The 12,273-nt window shown below is 42.8% G+C and overlaps 1 protein-coding gene across 1 annotated transcript in view; it reads right to left on the reverse strand.

Annotated features, from left to right (window-relative positions):
• Positions 1 to 279: 279 nt before the first annotated feature.
• The window catches only part of KIAA0319 (KIAA0319 ortholog), a 2,335,945-nt gene continuing 2,323,951 nt past the window's right edge, over positions 280 to 12,273 (reverse strand). The window contains exon 20 of the mRNA XM_044065978.1: positions 280 to 1,478. Within this exon, the coding sequence (XP_043921913.1) occupies positions 1,300 to 1,478 (179 nt within the window). The 3' untranslated portion in view covers positions 280 to 1,299. The remainder of the gene's footprint in view (positions 1,479 to 12,273) is intronic.

Genomic DNA, 12,273 nt, shown 5'->3' on the forward strand with positions numbered 1-12,273 from the left:
CCCAATGTAACTCTACTTCCCCCTAACATCATCTTCTGAACTACTATGTTCAGCTTAAAGGGTTCATTTTCTATGGTATTGTTGGCTAAGTCTACAATGGTTGCATAGTATGAGGCTATGAATAGCAATGACATAAATATAGGTAAATACTAGCAACAACACAACAGATATCAGTGACTACCTCGTAGTGCTCAGAGCTCTTTTGTTCTTGGGTGAAGGTGCTAACATTTTTTTAAAATAATACTGGAATGCAACACAAAAATGTTCTTAAAAAAGATATTGAAAAGGTCTTGCTTCATTTATTGAAAGCATTTAAAAATTCCAAGTATTTCAATACACTGCTGAATAAAAAGTGTTCCCATAGGAGAGATATTGACTTATACACTGAATCCTTTTGCCTTTCAGCACAATGTTTGTGTTTCAGTACTGGTTAACTCAAGGCTATACCCATCATCTGTCAAAAAGATGTGCATTTCTAGTCAAGGAAACAGAGGATATATCAGCAAATAAGCATCACTTGGCCCATATAATATCTGCTCCCCCTTTTTTATTCTTTATATTATACTCACACTGTAGAACTTACCAGATCTCATGTTGCCTCCAGTTTGAAATATTCCTATATGGTTGGTAAGGTTACAGCTGAAGCCTGAGGCAATATGTTTTGTATGCATAATGCACAACACAATAAACGCACAGGAAAACATGACAAGAACAGAACACTAGCAGAAATGTAATTATCCACTAAACTCTATAAATAAGGCATTTCTTTATATTCAAAGCTCAGCAAAAAATGCTTGTTGCAGAAAACAAAATGTAAACCTAGCCATATCAGGCAAGACCATGTCTAAAATCCTTTTGGTCTGAACTTTTACCACTTCCAACATAAAGTTCAGTTAGTAAGTTGTAACTGCACTGCACACCTTTATTTCTGCCAGTGCTAACTGTGTAGTCTAAGGTCTGCATAGATCTGAATTCTGTCAATTTTGCCGGTGCAGCAATAAACATATATAGCACTGTCCCTGCTATGCGAATATATATATATATATATAAGCATCACAGTAGGGTAATGCCAAATGTTGGTTTCAGAACCTAATGCTGACACCTGTCATCTTCCCCAAACATTTAGGAAAAACAGATGGGGCATGCTCAAAATAATGTGTTATCATATAAAGTACATTCTTACAACCTTCATTTACTTTCAGCAAGCATTTGGGGAAGTTTTTTTTTCCAAGGCTTTGGATGGTTGGCAATAACATTAGTGGTTCATTTTCATTTCTCATTGCACCATTAACAGTGACATTAACCTTCCTTACAGTGAAAGTTAAAAGATGTTCCATTTCTTATAGACCCATTTATGTCCTTTGCAGGGCTGTCACTGTCATTTTTCTGTTTGCTAAAAACAGTATCTTGGTCACTGTCAAATTCTGATTCTGAAACCATGAGGCTGGAGTTGTGTGCAGTACTTCGGTGTTTTATACCTATAAACAAATCAAAAACATAGAGTGATTATGTAGCACTGAAGTTATGTGTATCTGCAGAATCCTTTAAAAAACAATTTTACGTTGTAAAAAATGTAGTATTGATCATAAAACAAATAATGTTACAAAAGATCAAACATAAATATGTGATAATGTTATATTGACACTCAATAAATAAAATTGTATTGGGGGTTGGGGTTGTCATAATGGTTAAGGTGTTTGCCTCACATTCAAGAGGTACATGGAGTGATTCTCACTAAGGGAAAATTTACTAGGCTTAAAATGGTCCAAAAGAGCAGCTAGCCTAGTACTTAGGGTTACCACCTGTCCCACTTTGCGAGGGACAGTCCCTATTTGGGCAGTTGTGTCCTGCAAATACATTGTAAAAATGGCAAATGTCCTGAGATTTTAGGAAAAAATTATTTCCTATATTTTATGTAATAGTTGCATAAAACAGTTATTCTGTATCTGAAACACCTAAATGCTATAAGAAACAGAATAAGCAACTAAAATGCTACAAGAATAAACTTTTATTTAAGCAAAAAAGTGAAATTCTGTCCTTTGTACTGGCCATGGGTATGTTTCGCCCTGCAAAATCTGACGTTTGCACCAAAAATGTCCCACTTTGGGCATTTAAAAAGGTGGCAACCCTACTAGTACTTACCTAAGAATGGTTAAACAAACTAGATGTAAACAAAAGTCATGAACAAATAAAACTACCCCGGGATTCATGAAGATCGGTGCAAGGCCGGCGTAAGGCTTGTGCGCGCAGCCGCCACAGCCACGTGCATAGGAAACATGCGCGAGTGCATGGGGTGTATCGATGTCGGCTGTTGATAAGCAACCTAAACTGCTGAATATTATATTCCGCCTGCAATAGTAATCGCAGTGTCCGTGGATACTGAAACGTATGCAAAGCATGCAAGATAGTTCGTGCAAACAGAAAATGAATAAGCAAACACAAATGCACGGTAGGGAATAACGGGTCCCTAACCCTTGAACAAATGACATGGAAAACCGTGTGCCCGTAGTCCAGCGTAGTGTAGATAGCTATACAATGTGGAAGTGAAATGCATCATATGTTAGCGTGCCGCCAGTAGGTACGTCCAGCCCAATGGAGAGGGTCACCAGCTGACCCATAATGTGAGGGGGGGTACATAGCTGGGCAGATGTGTCCATAACAAAATACACGAGGAGAAATGTAGATATATTTAGCGACCATATGTCCGAATCATATCCTACAAGGCATGTAATAGTCACATACAAAAGGTATGTCCGCATTTCACATACCAAATGTGATAGGAAATAGAATACGCATGTAAACAAAACAGAAGGAGCATATAAACAGCTACAACAATAAGGACACATGTAGGCCGAAAAGAACAGTATGATCCGTAATGTCGACTAAGATTACCACCTGTCCCAGTTTGAAAGCGACAGTCCCTCTGTGGGCAGATGTGTCCTGATACAAACTTGTAAAAATGGCAAATGTCCAGAGATTATAGGACATAATTATTCCTTAGACGTTATGTAATAGTTGCATTAAACAGTTTCTCTGTACGTATATTACATAAATGTCATAAGAAACAGAATAAGCCACCAAAATGCTACAAGAATAAGCTTAGATATAGGCAAGAATTGTAAGTTCTATCTGCCGAACTGACCGTGGGTATGTGTCGGCCTGTAAAATGTGATGTGTTAACCGCAAATGTCACACTGTGGCCAACTGAAAAGGTGGAAACCCTACCGTCAACTGTGGGGAGGCATTGTCCACAACAGTCGGATATGTGTAAGGAATAGCTTGGACATAGGAAAATGTGCCATCCTACTAATGAGTACAACAGGCTGGCAAAATCTGGAAGTCAGCGGTATAAGCCGAACTTGTATGTGACACAGTCGAACAGGTAGTACCCGGGTACACCAACCAAGGAATGAAAGTTAAGTATGGGCGTGTACCTATGTGCGTGAGGTATAGCATGTGGAAAGCAAACATGGCAGGGTAGTCCACACAACCATAAAGGTACCTGACACATGTAGGGTATTCAATGTGTTACTCTGGCCGTGTCATGGGCCAACAACCAAAGTAGTGATCTGTGGGGTGTGAGGAATTTGCGTGTGAGGGGTGGATGGGTAATGTTAAAATCCTCCAAGGCGATACTGTGTCGTATGCAGAAAAGGTGAACCGGAGGTGTACGAGGGGGCAGCGGGTGAAGCTGAAAGAAACACAAACACATGTAGAAACAGCTGCAAGACAAGCAGACAGGCCATAGTGTAGAACACAATCCCACAAACATATGAATATGGAAATGTGCGATACAAATGTATACATATGTCACCATCACATACCCACACATTGGTCCTGATGGAACTGGCCATAACAAATGCAACACACCTGGATGCATAATGGCTTACCCAGCATCCCCTCCACACCACACAACCCGCTCCCATACGAGAACGTCCACCAAATCCAGCCGTACTTGGCCTACTGGTTCGTTGCAGACACAGCTACACATAGTGACCCCTACGCATATGTAGTAGGTAGTGTCATCCTAGGCAGTTTCAGGATTACAAACCATGTAGCCCTTGCATGTAAAACCCCCTGCACATTTTCGTAAAGCCACAAAAATCTTTGGAATCTGTCTTGTTTTGGTCTTGTCAAATTTTTGGGATATCCCTCATGGTATAACTAACCTGTGTAAATAGTAGAATGGGTGTGAAGACACGATGTCCAATCTTGTAGATATCTGGACATAAGTCAGAATGTGCAGTAGAGGTCCATGACACTGTCCAGCCAGAAGTGGTCATGCATAACCTACTACCCAGGATAAAACACCTTCCCATGACGCACTTGTCCCGACATGAATAGGCGGGAGAATATATTGCACACATTCGCATAGTGGCAAACGGCATAAGGGTGATGAAGACACTGACGTAAACAGGATAACCCTGATCAAGTGTGAGGGACACTTACTGTGTGCAGGCGTAACCGACCATACCTGTCAACCTGTGTGAGCAAGATATCTGGACAGAGCCATGAATAAATGTGAGACAAAGGCCCAAAAATTTGTAAAGATAGCTCTTAGAAACATAGAAATCTGATAGAATAACAGTTTGCACATTGGCATTAATATCCTGAAGAGTATGAAAAGTCTGAAACCCAACCGTTTGTCATCACATTCCGGCTTCAGTCTTTAATGATTAGCTACTGCTATGCCAGAACACAACAGCGTATTACAGAGGTCCGTAGTCCGTACATATTTACAGTAACAACCTTTCACATTTGTGTAATGTACACTGCATACCTGTAGTCACTTCATGTCCAAAATAATAATCCCCGTATGACTGAATACAGGAAATAGTCAAATGTGAATGGGAACACCCCTGACCGTGGAGTATGGACTGTAACAACCCCACCCATAATATGTATTGCCAACAGAATAAGCTGCTGACAGGTGCCCAAACACCTGTGTCTGTAAACACAGGTAAAAATTCAAAATAGGGAGAAACTCCCTGCCCATGTGCTTCATCTGACATTTGAACGCGGCCAGGGAAGTTCCGTTCACCAGGCGGACAAGCCTAAACCCAGATCACAAAATGAACACCCTGACAATCAAAGACCTGTATGTGCCAGGACTATAAGCCTTGGTGTTCTGCATATCCTTGGAGTGATTAACAATGCAGCTGGGGTCCACAGCAGTAGGCAATAGGGAATGTGTAATATGTAGTACCGCGTTTTTCCCAGCAGGAAAATGGATGCCTGTGTTGTAAGTGAAGCGGTGAGGCATATGTTGATGTAGCTAAGTACTATGGGTATGCATATCAATGAGGCAGAACACCAATAGAATAGTGGTTCCGGCATCCGGCCAATGTGAATGCAGTCCCGGTTGAACTATGACCACAGCACATATATGTTTAAAGTGTAAAGAATGCGTGTGTGCTGTAAACACATTTAAATATGTAAAGGTGAACGTGTGTTTCGCATATGTCCGTAAACCGGAATACAGATATGTAACTGTTACGGTCCCAATTAGGAAAGGCCACATAAGCACAAATATTTATTAAACATATGTAACCCACAATAAGGATATGCAAGTGCGCCTGCGTGTGTGTAATCCACTCACAGCATAGCAAATGAATGCTGTTTTCTCCACGTTATATATATATGGCTCATACCTGTTAACCCCGTAAAGTAAGAAACCGAACAAAGCCATGAAAACAACTGGTACAAATAGGTTACAATTCCCAAATATTGCCCTAACAAACATAGAAAGTGGATAGAATAACAGGTGTTTCACTAGCATGGATTCTCTGAAGGGTATGAAGTCGTAACCTCAAATGCTTGTCATTATTTTCCAACGTCAGTCTTTAATGATATGCCACTAATTTGCCAGATAGCCACAAGGTTATGAAAAACGGACCAAAGATAAGAGGCAAACATCTGTACATTCTGCGAAAATCTGTACAGTTGAAAGGTATGATATGGATATATATATATATCTGTGTATACACATATATCCACAGACTTAAACCAAAGAAATTTATGAAATGAGGAATGTACAGACATATATGGACATATGTATATATGTACATATATATATATATCTATACACACACGATACATTAATAGCTATATACACAACAAACAAACATATGTCCTTGTAGATATAACACATGTACATAAATAGGTCACGGTATAGCTATTATGGAAAGACAGACAGACATGCATGAAAGGTGAATACACTGCTGCTTTCCAAACCATTGCCCGGAAAGTACCAGTGTGACAGACCTGCAAGTTCTACACTTTAAACATGGATATAGGTGTCCTTTGCAGGACCCCAAAAATTGATCCCGTACTAAGTGTGTACAATAATCATTGACGCAAAGGAGTCACAGCTGCAACTACGATATAGCTGTACATGCAACAGTAGCAGCTGCAAGGGTAATAACACATGGGTCGATAGAATGTATGACGTATGACCTGATATCTGGAGAGTGGAGAGTGCTTAGAAGTGTCTTCATACTTTATTATCGCTCACATTAAATATGTCTAATGAGTACTGTGGAGGGGTGTCAGGTATGGGAATCATGGGTATGCAGAAATGGGCCTAGGTGTTGGTTGGCACAGCTTTATTAGATCCGCCCCATGGGAGTGATCAATATACCTGTGTGGGTATAGCACACGCCTATATTCTCCAAAAAGGTTGAACCCATATACTGGATATTGTGTAAACCATTGGGGGATGACGTAGGGACTTATATCAGTGTCATGTAGGCGATTATCATGGATGGACATGCGTACAACCAAGATGGTAACCATACCTTCCAACCTTTCAGAATAAGACAGCTGGACAAAGGCATAGTACATGAAATACAAATAGGGACTATATTAAATATACCCCAGACAAAGTCAGAACATTGATAGAATAATGGCGTAGTCAGGAGTACAAATGTTATGAGGGTTATTAATCATGAAATACAAATGTCAGTCATTATTATCTAACTTCACAGTCCTTAATGCCTTGCCAGTAATTTACCAGAAAGGTACATTATTATGAAAAAAGTAACAAAATCATAGGTCAAACCTTGGGACATTTACCCATAATTTGTACAGGTGAGAGGTATGAAGGTAACCCATCCTGAATAAATGTGCAGAACTAGTGATACTAGGTGGACAGGTGAGAAAAAAGACATCAGGACAAATGACAAAACATGTACAAGTCAAAAGCATGTACCTCGATAAATGTGAATGACAACGTATGCCCTATGAAAGTCAATGTGGAAGGTTAATAGAATCAAACGAAATGTGTCCCTCAGGGTGTCATGCAGTGTCCCCGATACAGTGTCCAGTCCCCCATACTCGCACGTGAGTTCTGCCACTGACGGAAAGAGCAAATACCGGCGAACACATAAGGTACATGATAGAATAATAAGTGTGGATAAGCACCTGTTGGCCTTTGTGAGGAATACAACCCTATGGGTGGGTGTGTCCTGCAATAGGAATGTAATGGCATCTGGTCTGTGATGCCGCCATATATTGTGTGAATTGGTGTAAGAAAATGATATCCTGTATCAGAAACAGATACATGTCAGAGGAAACAGTATTATCGACTGCAAGATAACCAAGAAGGTATGAAAAGCGCTGCAGTAGGAAGTTCAGTATTGACCGCAGGTATGTGCTGACATGTCAAATGACACAGCAGTCTATATAAAGTACCTATAGTGCTGTCACCTTTACAAATGATGACAGTGGGAGCTGCTCTGTAGAAATGCCAGACGTAGCAGGTCACAACATACCCACAGCCATGCATACACCACAAATAGACATAGCACACAGCAAAGCCTAGGCCATGATACACGAAGCCTCCGGCGTGTACGAGTAGAGTGAGAGTAGAGCAAGGAAAGATGTCTGCCAAGCTATTCAGCAAACTCCTGTAGGAGCGTGTAAGACCGCCCGTAACATGAACGTTGCACGGACAATGTTGGGATATGCAACATACCCCATTTGCATGTGAAAGCTATGCAAATGATGTAAATATGCAATACATGAAACAGAAAGCTGTCCGTGCAAGAGCAGAGTTATGTGCAGAGATGTACCCGGATGTTAAGCGAGTAATGTTCTGCACGTTGCTAAACGGAGCAATGTCAGCTGCAAATACAGTATGAATACAGTCAAAGAAGCATGCCAATGTCCAAATATAAGGCCAGTGGCATTATTGTCCATTGGATATCAATAAAACTGTAGTTGTCCTCCCCCGATCTCCGGTGTGGAAACGTACCGCAGAGGCACGAGAACGCGCTTCGCTTCAAAACAAGTCAAATATGTATAATATACATACAAAATGTAGGTTTAGTTAGATGTTAGTACATCATGCAGATGAATGGCAAGCTGGAGACAACATGGCTAATGCGTACTGGTTGTGATGTGTGGAAGCGCTCTGTCAGAGATGTAACCAAGCATTTGTAGGCAATCTTATGCAAGTGAGGCTGAGGATAGTGAATCACAATATGTCATGCCATATGGGCCAAGCCTCTACAGTGTAGTGTAGGATAAGGGGACTATTAGAGTAGACGATAGGTGACAACATGAGTGTGTATGTATAAAACACTGTAATCTTACCAGAGCAGTGTCACATGTTTGCTGTCAGTACTCATCAGTGTAAGAGGCGTGTTATGATCTATCCTGGGGAAAGTAAGGAGACTGACGGTGTACGCCATGGATACCACCGATGTTTCCTGCAAACCTGCCTACAGTGTGTCCACGCCTGTGCGCGCCAGTAAGCCCGAGTAAGCATGTCCGCGTGTGTGTCAGCCCGTGTGCACGCGTTGAAGAACAAGTAGGCTAGTGTACGAATGTTGAAGCCCGTGTAATGTCGTGTATGCCAGTGTACACATTTGTAAGTATGTATAAATGTGTACTACACACATCACACACATACTGCACACTCAGAAACACATGCTGCCAATACTACACACATCAGTGAAATGGCACATGGATGGAGAATACATCATCAGAATTAACAGTGCTGTAAACTATGCTACATTGATGGTCATAGCTGCAATGCATCATGCCTGCTGATATACACCTAGAAGGATATCACACTTTGTGTTAACAACATTCTAACATCAATACAGTGGTATAAAGCCACCGCGTGCATCAGCACCAGGTTAGTCTGATCCTGCATCAATGTTACACATTACAGGTGGTGGCACAGGTGACATCATATGCACAGGGTGTGGTGTTACATTTCCAGAGCTGTCATTGAGCCATCCAATCTACACGTAGGTATGTGTGTGTGTGTGTGTGTGTGTGTGTGTGTGTGTGTGTGTGTGTGTGTGTGTGTGTGTGTGTGTGTGTGTGTGTGAGGGACAACGGTTATTGCATGGCCCAATGGTGATGCAATGGGTGTGTGTATGTGATAGCCCTAGCTGTTTGTGGTAAGTGTGTGTCTGCATATACACAGGTACAGCATGTGTCAGCCATATACAGGAGGTTGTGGGACAGTCACAGACCGTACCTGCCAGGCTGTACAGATCGCCATTACTGGCCATGGACACCCCTCCATGCATCCAACACTAACTCAGTCCTGCACCTGTCAATGTATACACATACAGTCCTGGGATCTGTACCACAACCTGTGGATAAACGGGAGTCAGTAATGTTAACCTGAGTTGCATAGTATTGTGAGTTAATACATACGTATATGAGCCATACTCACCCTCCAAAGTAATAACCACTGCTGACTGTTGCCGAGATGTGCACGCGACCATTCAAAGGTGCTGTACTAACATTGTTTCCAATGCCCCTTGTAATACCCAGCAACACAATAACCGGTCACTGCACAAGTATAACCCAGGATCACTACAGCACACAGTATGTGCACTATCACAGAGCCATAGCAAATGTACATACATCCAAGGTGATCACGTACAGATAATGCAGCACATTCAAGACTGATAATCTCAACATACATATCTATATACAATATATATATATATATATATATATATATATATATATATATATATATATATATATATATATATATATATATATATATATATATATATATATGTGTGTGTAGATAGATACACACACACACACACACACACACACACACACACACACACACACACACTCACACAACACACTTGGCAGGGTTAGGAGCAGAACACAGACGTAACCACTGTACCACACAACAGCATTACGCAGTTACAGAATGCAGTACCGTGATTAGTAGATCACAGCATTCACACAGGCATACGTCTAGCCTGCAGACAGCAGCATCAAAGGCAAAGACGCTGCACAGATGTTATGGAGAGTGAATACTGTAAAAGCAATGTACTGTTGTCATGCAGCTGGAAACACACACACACACACACACACTTGGCAGGGCTGGGAGTCGAACATACACCTACCTACCCTATCACACTACAGCATGACGCATTGACAGAACGCGCTACCGAGATTACTGAACACAGCACTCCCAGAGGCATACTTCTAGGCGCGTGTCATCATCCGCAAAGGCAAAGATGCCGGTAGGAAATATCTGTGGTGTGAGGCATCTAAAAGCATGACTGAGTCCCCAGGCGGACAGCAGCATGCGCGCACACACACACACACACACACACACACACACACACACACACACACACACACACACACACACACACACACACACAAGTGGCAGGGCTGGGAGTCGAACATACACCTACCTACCCCATCACACTACAGCATGATGCATTTACAGAATGCGCTACCGCGATTACTGAACACAGCACTCCCAGAGGCATACTTCTAGGCGCGTGCCATCATCTGCAAAGGCAAAGATGCCGGTAGGAAATATCTGTAGTGTGAGGCATCTAAAAGCATGACTGAGTCCCCAGGCGGACGGGAGCATGCGCGCGTGCACACACACACACACACACACACACACACACACACACACACACACACACACACACACTTGGCAGGGCTGGGAGTTGAACATACACCTACCTACCATATCACACTACAGCATGACACATTTACAGAACGCGCTACCGAGATAACTGGACACAGCAGTCCCAGAGGCATACTTCTAGGCATGTGTCATCATCCGCAAAGACAAAGGCGCTGGTAGGAAATATCTGTGGTGTGAGGCATCTAAAAGCATGACTGAGTCCCCAGGCGGACGGGAGCATGCGCGCACACACACACACACACACACACACACACACACACACACACACACACACACACACACTTGGCAGGGCTGGGAGCCGAACATACACCTACCTACCCTATCACACTACAGCATGATGCATTTACAGAACGCGCTACCGAGATAACTGAACACAGCAGTCCCAGAGTCATACTTCTAGGCGCGTGTCATCATCCACAAAGGCAAAGGCACCGGTAGGAAATATCTGTGGTGTGAGGCGTCTAAAAGCATGACTGAGTCCCCAGGTGGACGGGAGCATGCGTGCACACACACACACACACACACACACACACACACACACACACACACACACACACTTGGCAGGGCTGGGAGTCGAACATACACCTACCTACCCTATCACACTACAGCATGACGCATTTACAGAACGCACTACCGAGATAACTGAACACAGCAGTCCCAGAGGCATACTTCTAGGCACGTGTCATCATCTGCAAAGACAGGGATGCCGACAGGGGTTGTATAGAGAAGGATCAGTCTGAAAGCATACAGACATATTACTGCCCACGGTAGACGTAGACAAACACACGGCAAGGTGTGATCTGGGCAACTAAAGATTTACGGAGCACCACAACAACAATACATAGACACGGGACGCGCCACAGACAGTACACCCTTCAAGATAGTCGACCAGTGTGTACTCGGTAGGCATCCATCGTGATGCTGAAAATCGACATCTGTTGCCTGGAAGACCACCATCGCTATACAGGATGTCAACGGCCATGCCCATGCACAGAGGGACATCACCGGCACAAGGTGTCACTGGCCATGGCCACACGCTTAGTAATACACGTCCGTTCGGACTGTACTGTGTGTCGATCTACACAATGGTGTACTGGGCATGCTCACACACTTAGAAGTTGCAAAGGGCCGTCATGCATGCAGACGGAGTCTAAACACGCAAGGGCTTGGTTTGGACTGTCCTGTGTGTCCATCTACACAACAGCGTACTGGACATGCTCACACACTTAGCAGTTGCAAAGGGCTGTCTTGCATGCAGACAGAGTCTAAGCATGCAAGGGCTCAGTGTGGACTGTCCTGTGTGTCCATCTACACAACAGCGTACAGGGCATGCT

The sequence above is a fragment of the Protopterus annectens genome, chromosome 3.part0 (genome assembly GCF_019279795.1).
Source record: "Protopterus annectens isolate FY-2018-M chromosome 3.part0, PAN1.0, whole genome shotgun sequence".
Classification (NCBI taxonomy): Eukaryota; Metazoa; Chordata; order Ceratodontiformes; family Protopteridae; genus Protopterus; species Protopterus annectens.